Below are 13,663 nucleotides of genomic sequence, written 5' to 3'. Positions count from 1 at the left end.
GGAGATCTTTTGAGGTCTTGTATTCTCCACTACTCTTAGGCTCCGTATGGATCTCTCCCCACAGCCTCCCTGAGAGGTGGTCATCAAACTCCTGTTTGCATACATTCAGTAACAGGAGGCTCATTACCTTATGAGGCTGCCCAGTCCCATTATTATTCAACCACCACTGTTAGAAAGGTCCTCCTTATATCGAACCAGATGTCATTCTGTTCACTTATTCTTCCAAAGATCATATTATTTTTTGAACACTTGCTAAGTGCCAAGTGCTGGGTGCTGGGGAGTGCACTGGCAGGCAGGTAACAGTTTCTGGTCCGTGGAACTTAGAACAGGTCGTGAGCCCATGGCATGTTCAGTGCTATGACTGAGGAAAATACTGGAGACCACCTTGGACTCCTTTGGCCTGGGTACAGGGGAGGAAGGATCCTGGAGGAAGTATCGTTAAAGCCGAGAAAGAGGATAAGGAAGTAGGCAGGTGAACAAGGGGAAGATGGGAGTTTCTGGCAGAAAAAACCCAGAATGTGCAAGGGCCCGGGAACTTTAAAGCGTGGTGTTCGGAGCTTTATTTTAGTCTGAACAGAGAAGAGCGGCATGCAAGGTGGGAGAGGAAAGGGGATGAGAATGGAAGGGTGAGTGGGACCTTGCTTGGCCACACTGAGTTTGGACCTTATCTATTTCCCTGAATAAATGAAAGAACAAATTAATGAACAAGGGATTGCTGCAAGTTCCACACTCTCTGTTCCAAAGGGATTAAGTGGTTCCAATGTTTGTGTCCAAATTGGCATCCCCTGGGGAGCACGGCCCCTTGGCCCTGTGCCTGGCTGGGGGAGGCCTTATTTAGCCTGGCCTGGCTCCACTGAGATTTCCTTGGGAATATCTGTGTATAGGGCAAGAGGGCAGCCCAGCTGCCACTGTCCATCTGACTTCCTTGGTGTCCAGCCCCCTTTCACTAGCCCCAGACCCTGTGTTTAGTCATCTCCGTGCTCTTTTTGTTGACTTAGCTACCGTCCATAAATGTTGTCTATCCCCGTGTGGGATTGTGGGTTGTCAACACCCCGTGTGGACCCTGTACGTTCTCAGGGTGGGCTCGCCTCGGACTTGACTTGATCTGCCCACTCCTTCCCTCTCCAGATGGCCAGCTGAGCTCCTCCAGACTTCCTCCTCAAGCTCTAGCAAGGGGCCAGCTGCCCCTTCACCTACTTAGAGAAACTTCCCCCGGTCCCCCCTTCCCCCCAAAAAAGTGAATCCCCCAAACCCTTTCCCTGGAGAAGGTAAGCTTGAGAGAAGAATCTTCTTTCAATGTTTCTTTCTCCTCCAAGTGCACACCCTGTTTCCTGGACCCCTCTATACATTCCTCCTTCTAGACGGGTCCCTTGAGGACAGTCTGCCCCAACTTCCCCTCAGTCAGTATGAATAAGAATCTCCAACATGACTATAGACCTTTATGATTTACAAAGCTCCTGGTGAAAAGGGAATAATCATAGTTGCTACCTCACAGGATGAGTACTGGATGAGATCATGTCGTTAAAATGCTTAGCACCGTGTGTGGCAAGTCACAGAGGTTCAATAACTGTGGCTGTCACTTTCCCCTCCTCCTATCCCCCGCCCCTTACCCTGATTCAAAGACAAAACATTCCACTTGCCAAGCACTGACCCTGTGTAGTTGGCACAATCTTGGTGACATATACCTGGGCTCCCGTTTACCATGGTTTCTCTGTGAGGGAGGTTATGACTCTCCCCATCTCACAGTCAAGGAAACTGAAGCTCAGAGTGGCATTGCCACCTGCCCAAGCGTGCACAGCTTGTAGAGACAGGAATTGGATCCTGGGCTTTGGACGTCAAGGCTTGTGCTCTTGCATTCCACCATGCTGCCTCACTTTTCTCTATCCTAATCATCCTCACCCATCTTGGAGCAAGTATGCTTCTTGAGGGGGCGCTCGCTAAGGCGGTGGAGCGGGGCAGGTTCTCCTCACAAGAATCTAGGACGTCAAGGCCTGCCACCTGCTCGGAGGCTTAAATTTCTCTGCAAGAGCCCTTGGCTAAATTAGGTAATGGGCTAAGACTCTGGGAGGGGGGTGCTCGCTGACCCCAGGATCTGATTGGCCAGGGCATCTGGTCCTGGGGAGCAGGGAAGTGGGAGGAGAGGATGCCCCTACAAATCCTAGGGGCTACAGAGGGCCAGGGCATCTTTGGGTGGTGGAGTGCAGAGGAGGTGACCTGCAGCAGAGGAGTCCTGGTGACACGCAACCATGGTAAGGATGAGAAGGGACTTCATCCTTTTACTTGCAGGAGCACTTCTGGGCATCTTTCAGGCCACATCTGGGTGCTCTGTGGGGCAGTAACTTGGATGTTTGAAGCTGGAATATGAAAGCTCCTGGAACCCTGGTGTCTGGGAGGAAGGTTGGGAAGAAGGCCTCGGACTTGTCTTGAAAGGGGAGAGTTGGGACGTTCCAGGGGTTGAGCCTCCAGGCTTGCCGGTTCCCTGAGACCTTCTGAGGCTTCTAGCCATGTCGGTCAGAGAACTGTGAGTGGGTCTTAGCTTGTCACCCTGATGGTGGAGATGGGGACCCTCGTGGTGGAGAGGGAGTCACCCAGCAAGCCAGTGAGCAGTGGGGGTGGGCTGGAAGCCTTGCCACACCCTCTTCCTGCCAGTGAGAGAAGGAAACCTCCTCTGGAAGATGGGAAGCCTGCAGGGTCTCAGACCAGTTCAGGGGCAGGACCCCAAGAACTCCAAGGGGATGAGAAAGGGCTGAAGATGACAGAGCAGAGTTAGAGAGACGTCAGCCTCCCAGAGAGGGGTTATGATTTGAAGCTGTCCTTTTCCTCTGAGATCGCCCTCCCCACTTCACTTCAAGGAGTAACTAGACCCTGGAGGACAGCTGCTGTGGCCCGTTCCTGACTAAAAATAACCTGCCCTTTTGGCACAGGCAAGGAGGAGGGGAGGGGGGAGGGGAGGAGGAGGGAGACAAGGAGGACAGCCAGCAGCCAGCCAGCTGAAGGGCTCCTTGGACGCCTCGGCCCTTCTTTGTTGCCGGCCTCAGTCTCAAGTCCCCTCGCTAGGCGGCTGGGCTTGGACGTGATGGAAACTCCTTAGAGCCATCTTACCATCACCTGCACAAGGCCCACATCATGCTCCGCCCAGCAGGAGTGGCATTTACTCCAATGACTGAATCGTCGCAAGGAAGCTTACAATCTCTGTCTCTGCAAGTTCTTGGAGGGAGGGATGACGTGCCTGACTTCTCGGGGGTCCCAGTGCCCGGTCTGTGGCCTGCCACTTGGTCGGTGCTCAGTAACTTTGCCTTGCATTATCATTTATTTGACAACAAACATTTATCGAGCACCTGTTAAAGTACCAGGCATTGTGAGGAGGCAGGGAAAACTGGAAGACGATGTTGGAGTCATTCCGGTACTTCACAAAGCCTTCTCACACCCCTGATTTCAGCTCATCCCTGAAAAACTGCTGAGAAGAGATAAGGGGATGAGGGTACATTTAGTGACTTGCCCAAGATTACTGGGGGGCTCCTGAATTGACCTCTGATTGACAAGCAAGAAGGGCATAATCCCTAGTTCTTTCTTTCTTTTGGGCTGAGCTGCGCAGCTTGTGGGATCTTAGTTCCCCAACGAGGGACTGAACCCAGGCCTTCGGCAGTGAAAGCACAGAGTCCTAACCACTGGACCGCCAGGGAATTCCCCTCCCTAGTTCTTCAAAAGCGGGGTTGGGTGCTGTGGGAGCACGCGGTGTGGGGGGGCAAGTTTGGAGCTGTTTCTCCGGAGGACTAAGGGGCACTTACAGAAACGGGGGTGCAGAAGAATGGGGTTAAGTCAAGAATGCGCTCCAGGGCTTCCCCTTCTGCTCTTTGATGGTCTGTGTTTCCTGCAGACGGACCAGCAGGCTGAGGCCCGGTCCTACCTCAGCGAGGAGATGATCGCTGGTGAGTGGGGGTGGGCGGGCTGTCCGTTGGGTGGCTGTGTGCTGGGCAATGTTTGGTGTCTAGGCAGGCAGGGAGGGTGGACGTGAGGCTGACGGTCCAGCCAGGCTCACCTTAGCCCTCGGCTCTCCTTACCCTGGCAGAGTTCAAGGCCGCCTTCGACATGTTTGACGCTGATGGTGGCGGGGACATCAGCGTCAAGGAGTTGGGCACGGTGATGAGGATGCTGGGCCAGACACCCACCAAAGAGGAGCTGGACGCCATCATCGAGGAGGTGGATGAGGATGGTGAGCGGGTGGCCCTCCGAGGGATGGGATGGTGGTGGTGGAGAGGAGCTGGCAGCCAGGGCTCGGGCTACCTCACCATCTGCTTCCCTCAGGCAGCGGCACCATCGACTTCGAGGAGTTCTTGGTTATGATGGTGCGCCAGATGAAAGAGGACGCCAAGGGGAAGAGTGAGGAGGAGCTGGCTGAGTGTTTCCGCATCTTTGACAGGTGCATTGGGGGCCTGGGAGCCGAGCGAGGCGCAGAGCCGTCTGAGTCTGGCCAGCAGGGCACGAAGGTTCTCGGGGTGGGGATGTAGGAGGGGGCGTCCGGCGTGGCCCGGGCAGGTCGCCCCTGCCCGTCCTGAGCTCCGCCCTGGCCCTCCGCCTGAAGGAACGCAGACGGCTACATCGATGCTGAGGAACTGGCTGAGATTTTCCGGGCCTCCGGGGAGCACGTGACAGACGAGGAGCTCGAATCCCTGATGAAGGACGGGGACAAGAACAACGACGGCCGCATTGACTTCGACGGTGAGGGTCTGGGGAGCGCGAGGAGCGGAAGACCGAACCAGGCTGGAGAGTCCGAGCGTGGCGCCCACGCGGGAGTCCCTAGCCTTGAAGGCGGGGCGGGGCGGGGCCAAGCTCCTCCCCACCCCCTGCGGGCGGGTAGGGGGGACCTCCGGGAGGTTTTGTGCAATTTATCTACAAATGACAAGGCACCCCCTCTGCGAGGCCGGAGCCTGGCCAGACCTGCCTCGCCCCTAGGGGACCCCTGACCGCCTCTCCGTCTCCTTCCCCGCAGAGTTCCTGAAGATGATGGAGGGCGTGCAGTAAGAAGTCGGCCCTCCCCTCCGCGGAGACTGCGCGTCCTTAGGGCGTGGGGACGTCATCGCCGCCCGGTCCCACTCCCGGCCCCGGGAGGGAGGCGCGGCCCCTTCTGGGAATGTGTCTAGAAGGAATAAAAGGAAACATTGCAAAGCGCGTGGCCTGAGTGAGGGGAGGACCGGGATGGATCGGGTGTAGGGAGCCGCCTGGTTGGGCCGCTGTCCAGGGCGCCACCCCAGTTGGAGCCACCCGAGCGTCCTCGGGTCCGAACGCAGCGGGACGCGGAAGGCCGCCGGGTCGCGGGAGCCCGAGGTGGCGCTCGATGCCCTCGGAAGTTTAGCGACGGTCTATCTGCAGCTGGCGCTAGGCGTGGCAACTTGGCCGAGGGGCTGAGTGGCTCCTGGCGCTTCCAGGGTCCCCATTGCTACTAGAATCAAATCCTAATTCTTTCCCCTCCTTACCCCTTCCCTCCTCGAGAGGTTCCAGTCTCACTGGGCAATCGATCCTTCTTGCTGTGGAAGTGGGGTGCACTTTTAAGCCCTCCAACCTTTGCACATGCTGTTCTCTCTTCTTGGAATGCCCTTCTTCCTCTTAAAGTCTTGGCAAATGCTTCAACACAGCTCAAATGCCATCTCCAAGATACCAAGACGCAGCTCAGATACCATCTTGTCCTCCCTTGATCCCTGCCCTGACTGGCTGCACTCTGGCGCCCACACCTCTTTTGTAAACAACTCAATTATAGCCGGCGTTGGGTCAAAGCTAATTAAGGGCAGTGGTAGTTTGGCTTTCCTCACGCTAAGTTTGAATCCTCACTGCTGGTGACAAACCACTCTCTGCTTCCTTTCCTAATCTGTAAAACGGGGACAGTGATAGTACTTACCTCACAGGGTTGTGAGAATAAATTAATGTGTGCAAAGTGCTTAGAACAGAGCCTGGCACGGAGTCAGCATATAATAAATGCTATTAGTAATATCATTATCATCTTGAAACATTGAACTCTTATTCATTGTTGCAGCCCTCCCTCTCCAACTCCCTGTTCTCTTCTCCCCTTTCTGGCTCGTTCATGTTTCCTGGATTATTTCCAGCTAGGAGCAGTGGATGCCTACTGTGTGCTGTGCAGGTGTTGTCTCATTTATCCACACAGCCCCAGGGGCAGATGCCCTTATTTCCATTTTACGGTTGAGGAAACTCAGGCAGAGTGGGGTGAATTACCCAGACAAGTAGGTAACAACCTAGATGATACGGCTGTGTGGTGGAAACAGGAGCAAGACCACCTACCTGTTGACAATTCTACCAGGGCGTCCTGAGTGTTTCAAACTGGCCCTGCCTTAAACTAGTAAATCTCCCTCCTCCATCTCGTTCTCCTGTGTTGCCCACCTCAGGGTTGAGACCCAAGTCACAAATTCTGAAGCTCATTTTCCACCTCTAATTTACTTACTATGCCCTGCTACTTTGTCTCCTTACCTCTACATCCCTCCTCTCCAAGCCCACTCAGCATCATAACTCAGGCCATTATCATTGCCCTTCACTCTCTAGACAGACGGCAGCCAGCAGGATCTTTTCAAAACCAAATCTGACCACGTCACTGCCCTGCTCAAGACTTCATTAACTGCTGGTTACCTCCCTCGCAGCCCAATCTCCTTCTCCAGAGAGAGCCCTCCTTGACCCTCCTCATCTTCATTAGGTGCCCCACCTCTGAGCTTTCATAGCAACATGGGAGCCTAGCACCCAGCTCCCGCCCCACCCAACCCCGTGCCGCGCAGCTTGCGGGATCTCAGTTCCCCGACCAGGAATTGAACCCGGGCCATGGGCAGTGAAAGCCAAGAATCCTAACCACTAGATTGCCAGGGAACTTCTACACCCAGCTTTTACTGAGTGCTTACTATGTGCCAGGCACTGTTCTACAGTTCTTCATCTATCCTATGAGGTAGCTACTAATATTTCCATTTTACAGAGAGGTTAAATATAAGTGCCCAAGTGTATACGAGTAACATAGGGGTGGATCAGGAATTCTAACACAGTTCTACCTTAACCACCACTTATTCTACACCATTGACATGCCTACTTACTCCCTAAACTTCACCCTCCCTGAGGACAGGACTGTGTCCTCTTCCTGCCTCATCCCCAGCCCCCAACATAGGGCCTTCACCTTGTGGGCACTCAACCACTGTACTGAATGAATGGGAATAATGATCATCACACCTTCTAATACTGACTGCACTAGCGTTAGAAACCTAAGTCAAACTGACTTACACCAAAAAGGGATTTGTTGGTTCATAACACCGGGATGCCAACACACAAACTGGAGGCCAGAGTTTCAATGTCATCTCTCAGCTATTTGTCTCTGCTTGGCTTTCTTTCATCTGCAGCCGTCTCCACCAGCAGCCCAGACTGACTCCCTCCTCTTTTAGCAATCCTAGTAGTAAAATAATTTTACTTTATTGCAGGGATTAATTCCAGGAAACACCCTGATTGGTTCCGAACGACAGTGTAGAGAGTTGGGTCTCTGTGACTGACAAAGGTAGGTCATGTGACCATCTGGGGGAGTCAGACACCATGGTCCAGGAAACCACATAGAGAGGCTTCCTAAGGAAGGCAAAGATACATCCACTTTGGCCAGCATTTATTAAGAAGCAAGTGTCAGGTTCTGAGCTCTGCTCATCTCAGACATCCTCCAGCCTGGTGTTTGTCTTCTTTTTTTTTTTTTGGCCTTGTGGCACAGCATGGGGGATCTTAGTTCCCCAACCAGGAATCAAACACTCACCCCTTGCAGTGGAAGTGAGGAGTCATAACCACTGGACTGCCAGGGAAGTCCCAGCCTCGTGATTTTCAATTTGAGAGAGCATCAGAATCACCTGAAGAGCTTATTGGGGCCAGGAATTTACATTTCTAACCAGTTCCAGGTGAAAAGTGGAAGGACCACACCTCAAGAACACTGCTCTGTACCTTTAACGAGAGCCCAGCAATGACACCACCTGGGAGCTGATTAGAAATGCAGAGCCTCAGGCCCCACCCAGACCAACTGAATCAAAATTTGTATTTGAATAAGATCCCAGGCAGATTTATTTTAATTTATGTTTGGCTGCCTTGGGTCTTCCTTGCTGCGCGCGGGCTTTCTCTAGTTGCAGCAAGCGGGGGCTACTCTCTGTTGCGGTGCGCGGGCTTCTCATTGCAGTGGCTTCTCCTGATGCGGAGCACGGGCTCTAGGCGCACAGGCTTCAGTAGTTGTGGCTCAAGGGCTCAGTCGTTGTGGCTCTCAGGCTCTAGAGCGCAGGCTCAGTAGTTGTGGCACACGGGCTTAGTTGCTCCGAGACATGTGGGATCTTCCTGGACCAGGGATCCAACCTGTGTCCCCTGCATTGGTAGGCGGATTCTTAACCACTGCGCCACCAGGGAAAGTCCCCCCACCGGCAGATTTACATGCACAGTAGTTGAGCAACACTGGTCCAAGCCCCAAGGAGGGAGCCAACAGCACAGTCAGAGATGAAGGAACTGCTTAGGGGACATCCAAGTTCTAGTCCCAGACCTGACAACTCCAATCCAATCCCACATGTGGCTGCTGGCTGGGGGCACAGGGGTCCGGGCTAGCTGGAGTAGGAGGAAAGTGTGGGTGAGAACCTTCCTGATGACCTCCTTGCTGTCTTCTCCCCCTCCCCCCAGGCCTGCACAACCAGCTGCAGGCAGAGCTGACCAGGTTGGGCGAGTAGCCAACACTCAGGCCTTGTTGGAGCACACCTGGGTGTGTCACCTAGATCTTCCTGCAGGACCTGGGCTGGGCCCAACACCTCAGCCTACCTGGACCCAGCTGGTCGGCACAGGGGTTTCCTCCCAGGGGCCCAAAGGCCTGTGGCAGGCCAGTGGAAAGATGGCCCAAGGGGCCGGGGCTGGCTGGGTCAGTGGTGCAGCAGACAGAGGAACTGCTGGTGGAGATGAAGTAGGAGGTGAACGTGTCCCTGTGGATCATGGAGCCATCTATGGGGGACCTGGGGCAAGGGGTGAGTTGTGACCTCAGTCCAGAAGGCTTCCCCTGGCTGTCTCCGCAGTCCCTGGGCCTGCTGTAGGGTCACCTGAATGTCCTCTTGCTCCTTTTTCAGGGTTAAAACATCTACAGTCAGAAAGTAGGTGGCTGATCCCCACCTCCCACCCCCCCACCCCCCACACACACTCTCTCTCTCTACAGCTCTAGCTATTTCAGCCTAATGTCTGGTTCAGCCTCGTCTGCAGCACACCTGGGGCAACTCCTATATTTGCTAACATTCTTGGTGCATGTCACCACACCATAGAAATTGGCATTTTGTTATTTTTTATTTTTTTAATTAATTTTCATCTATCTATATTTTTGGCTGCACTGCATGGCTTATGGGATCTCAGTTCCCCGACCAGGGATTGAACGTGGGCCATGGAAGTGAAAGCGCTGAATCCTACCCACTAGATCGCCAGGGAACGCCCAGAAATCGGCATTTTGTGACACCCATTCTATAGATGAGGAAACAGATGCAGAGCCATAAAATAACTAAGGTTGCAACGGAGCAAATCCTGTCACCCCACTGCACAGCCCTACAGCCCATCCGCTTCTCCTACTCCCTGGGTGGAGGGGCAGGGCAGGAACCCAGATCCTACACCTGACCTCTGCTGATCCTGCACACTTCCAACCCTAGGGGAACTACAAGACAGCTACTTGTTAAAAAACCCCAAAATGTATTTATTTAATATACTCATCACAAGGGCTTAACGAGACACTTAATTTAAAAAACAGAAACAAAACAAAAATGACACCACAGATAAGATACAGGGTCCTGTACAGAAATCGAGGAAAGGACAGACCATCTAAGGGAAAAAAATTAAAAAGACAACAGAAGGAGAGCTGCACATCCTGGGTCAGGGATCTTGGCTGGAGACGTGCTTTGAGTACGTTTCTTGCAGGTACTTCTTAAAGGCTGGAAGAGAACAGGCAGGTCTCAGTGAGTGATGAGGACAGGGGTTAAGGTGGATAAGAGGGCAGCAAGGAAATAAATGTGGGAGGAGTTTGGGGAGGGGCTTCCCAGCACAACAGATTGACCCTCTGCTGCCCACCCAGCCAGGACTCCTGGACGGGCTCTGTTTCCAGGGAGGCTGGGGAGGGGACTAGGGGCCCTTAGCAAGCAAGTCATCTGCACAAAGCTTTGCCTTCTACTTAAAAGGCCTCCCCAACCTACATTAATGTGGAAAGGGTTGGTTCTTCCTGATTTTATAGCAAACAGGCAAACCAGAAACACCAAGGCAGAGGTGGAACTGGGTTACCTGCCCCCCAACGACATATTCCCAAGTCACTGGAATCCTTTTGTTGTTTGAGGGAGGCTTTGAAGGTTGGGGAGGGATGGCCTGGTGCCCTGAGAAGGACAAAGGACTCACCTGTGGGGTTTTTCCAGAGCTCGGCGGCATGTGTGTTCAAAGGGCTATCGATGTTGGGTTCTGCAGGTGGAGAGAAAGAGGACGGTCAGGTGCGGGTAGAAGAGGCCGCCCGGGGGAGTTCTGACAGGTTCCCAGGTTGCAGGGGAGGGGCCGGTCTCGGCAATCACCTCCGAGCAGGCTCTGGATGGAGAGCAGGATGGTCCTGACGTCGTACAGGGCGGACCACTTGTCTTTCAGGATGTCCAGGCAGATGTTACCCTGGGTGTCCACGTTGGGGTGGTAGCAGGGCGTGAGGAACTTCACCGTGGGTGCATTGTAAGGGTAGCCGCTGGGGAACTCCAGGGACAGTTTATACCTCAGGTCTTCATATACCTGGAGAAAGAGATTCCGGGAGTAACCCATCTACCTTGAGCCTCAGTTCCCACCCCAAGCCCACATAAGGGACTTGCCAGGACCCCTGAGTTTGTCTGGGACTTGACAGAAGAGAAAGCATTAAACTGGTCTGGTACTTTCTCCCATATCTGGTCACTGGGGTCATCAGTGATCCTTTGGTCTAAGGCCCACTGGCCTAAGTCCTCAATTGTCCATTCTTGTCCTTGCTGTCTGGCCCCCTGTCAGCATCTAAGATGGAGAGCCCTGCCTTAAACACAGCCTCTTACTAGAGATAGGGAGATCAGGGCCACAGGCTCAGGGCACGAGAGCAGGCACAGGGGAGTGTCCCGTCAGCCAAAAGACTTGAAGCAGACCCGGCACTTGGATTTCACGTCCCACCTCTCCCCAGACTCAGCTAAGTCACACTCACCTACCCCAACCCTATACTTACTGTGCCAGCTGCTCCATGGATGGTCCCCACCCATTTGAAAAGGTTGTCTGATTCAGGGAAGGCAGAAATTCCTTTATCACCGGACATCTGGGGAGGAAACACAACACGTGCTGGGCTGAAGCGTACGCTCCTGGGGGGCCAGTGGGTGAACCCTTTCTCCTTAACCTCATCACATTTTGATGCAAAATAAAGCAACCAGGCCAAATAGATAGGCTTTCCTGAGGAAATGGCTATATCCTCGGGGCTCAGCATGCCTCTCCGGGGAGTACTGGGATGATGGAGGTTCATCGCCAGGCTAAGAAGGGAGGGGTTGTGCAGGGAAGCAGAAGGCAGCTCTGTAACCACAGTGCTGGCTGCTGGGAATTCAACTCAACATGCTACTGAGTGCTGGTTACATACGAAGCCCAGAGACTACTCACGGACTGGGAACATAAACAATATGGTCATTGAAGGATTTGACTTGAATATCCAGGGTTAACGTAGAAGAGGTCGTCCAGGAAGGAAGCGTTCTGAGGTACGACAGGATTGGAAATATTAAGAAGGATGGAGAGTCGGGTGTGGATAAACCTTAGGGCAGGGAAGCAGGGCAGGGGGAGGGTCTCGTATGAGAGCCGTATTTCAGGGATAACTTTATTGTGGGAGGACGGGACTGGGAGTAGAGACTCTCTGGAGAAAAGGTGTGTAGGTGAGGTGGATTACCTTCTTCCCAGAAGAGAACAAGCTGGACTCATCTTTTTACCCCCATGTCTATCACAGAGCCTGATGTAGGAGAGGAGGCTACTGATAAGTGACTGGGAGGTGGGAGGGAGGACCAACTGGTTGGGGCTCTGGGCATCAGTCACTCACCATGAGCGTCATCAGCTCCTGCTGTAGCCTGCAAAAAAGCACTCGGGGTCACCTGGGAGTCTGGATGGGTCAGGGCTCCAGGTGGTGCATCTCCTCCCACCCCAATCTCTGAAGCAGCTGTCACGGAGGCTCCCTCTACCCTGAAGTCGGACTCAGCTGGGGGCACAGTCACCCCCAGTTCCACAAGAGGGTTGTAGTGAGTCCTCCTCACTCTCCCTAATTCCAGGCTCCCACAGGATGGCTCTGGCTTATTCTTAACCTCGTCTGCTTCTCTGGCGTCTCTCTCGTGCCGGATCTCAATTTCTCCCCTCCTTCCTTCCCCCTCCCCCGCCGTCCTCCAGCCAAGACACCGAAGGTCCCCGGAGCATCCTCATCTTGGTTCACCGACGGAGGATCCTGGCAGCGGCCATACCCCTTCCGTCCTCCTTCGGGAGGGTCTCTAAGAGCAGTCGAGCTCCTGGCGTGTCCCTCTACCTCCCATATCTCACCCGTTCCAGGAGGTGGTGGGGGTCCCGGAAGTCTTCGCTCTCGGCCCCAAAGGCCCAGGCTGTGCCAGGCCTGGCGATTGTTACCTCCACACCACTCACCTCTTGCCCACGGGGCCCCGGGCGGCGCCCCCGCTGGGCTCGGCTCCTTTACGGGCGGCAGCAACGCTGGCGGCAGCTGGGTCGCGATTCTGGGAAGCCATCCGAGTGGCACTGAGAAGGGAGACAGGAACTCAGACTACACTGAGACCGCGGCTGCAACTGCGGGTTCCCGGGCCCTTCCGCCCGCGTTTGAATTGTAACCCTCCGGCAGCGCTGGCCTATCAGCGGCTCGCTTGGGTTTGATCCAGCCAATGGGGCGCGCCAGAGCACTCTGTCACCGGGCAACTGCTAGAACCACCCACCAGAGTACCACTATTGGGCGGCGGGATGCTGCTTCTGATGGGCGATTGGCAGGAGAGTGGCTGTCATTAATTAACGAAGCTGTAGCGGATTGGCCGCCTTTGGAAAACGCCGACCATTAAAGGGCTTAGAAAAAGTCCACGTGGGGTGAATCCTTTTAGGTCAAACGCCCGGCTACTGTCGGGGACACCCGGCACGACCGGCCAGGATCCCTTACTCCCAGGGGAAGGGGGGGGGTCTCCAGTCTTGGGGCCTTGGTACTCTTCCCTCAAACCGGAAACCCCAGCTTCGCCACCTGTTATTATGTCCTGGGCACTTTGGTTGGGGCTTTAAGAGCCTGCACATTCAGGCGAGGGGAAAAGCTAGAGGCTGATAGCCAGGGCCAGGGACTCCTCATTGGAAAACAGGTTCATCGGCTGCCTCTCCAATGGTTTGCTGTGTTCCCTTGGGCACATAATTTAGTGTTTTAACCTGTAGAATGGGGGTAATAAAAGCCACCTTGTATTTTTCTTCTGGTTTGTCATCAACCTCCCATGGTGCCAGCCATCACCACATTCTGCTACTTCCATACCTTAGTTGGGTGACGAAATAGAAATAAAGGGACACGGAAGACTGGCAAGGTACGTGGAGCCCCCAGCTTCGTCTCACAAAGCAGATACGCATGGGGCACTGGGCTTCCTGGGAATAATGTGGGGTGGGGAAA

At 54.2% G+C, this 13,663-nt stretch overlaps 2 protein-coding genes across 5 annotated transcripts; one reads left to right on the top strand and one right to left on the bottom strand.

The window, feature by feature from the left end:
- Positions 1-3,808: 3,808 nt before the first annotated feature.
- Positions 3,809-5,118, top strand: TNNC2 (troponin C2, fast skeletal type). The gene is made up of 5 exons (XM_030848782.2): positions 3,809-3,929; positions 4,070-4,213; positions 4,306-4,420; positions 4,583-4,719; positions 4,991-5,118. The coding sequence occupies exons 1-5, from the start codon at positions 3,809-3,811 to the stop codon at positions 5,020-5,022; spliced, it is 549 nt and encodes a 182-aa protein (XP_030704642.1). The 3' UTR covers positions 5,023-5,118.
- Positions 5,119-9,818: 4,700 nt separating this feature from the next.
- Positions 9,819-12,764, bottom strand: UBE2C (ubiquitin conjugating enzyme E2 C). Of its 4 annotated transcripts, none has more exons than XM_030848813.2 (6): positions 12,661-12,764; positions 12,074-12,101; positions 11,228-11,314; positions 10,572-10,776; positions 10,405-10,464; positions 9,819-9,950 (listed from the first exon to the last, which is right to left on the bottom strand). In XM_030848813.2, the coding sequence occupies exons 1-6, from the start codon at positions 12,759-12,761 to the stop codon at positions 9,892-9,894; spliced, it is 540 nt and encodes a 179-aa protein (XP_030704673.1). In that variant the 5' UTR covers positions 12,762-12,764; the 3' UTR covers positions 9,819-9,891. The 4 variants fall into 4 exon arrangements, with proteins under 4 accessions (XP_030704673.1, XP_060141203.1, XP_030704674.1 ...); XM_060285220.1 differs by lacking the exon at positions 10,572-10,776 and adding an exon at positions 10,777-10,912 and having other exon boundaries at positions 11,228-11,235; positions 12,070-12,101; positions 12,661-12,761; XM_030848814.2 differs by lacking the exon at positions 10,572-10,776 and adding an exon at positions 10,777-10,916 and having other exon boundaries at positions 11,217-11,314; positions 12,661-12,761.
- Between the last annotated feature and the right edge of the window lie 899 nt (positions 12,765-13,663).

This window comes from Globicephala melas, chromosome 15, assembly GCF_963455315.2.
Source record: "Globicephala melas chromosome 15, mGloMel1.2, whole genome shotgun sequence".
Taxonomy (NCBI): domain Eukaryota; kingdom Metazoa; phylum Chordata; class Mammalia; order Artiodactyla; family Delphinidae; genus Globicephala; species Globicephala melas.
This window is presented reverse-complemented; position numbering and strand designations above follow the sequence as displayed.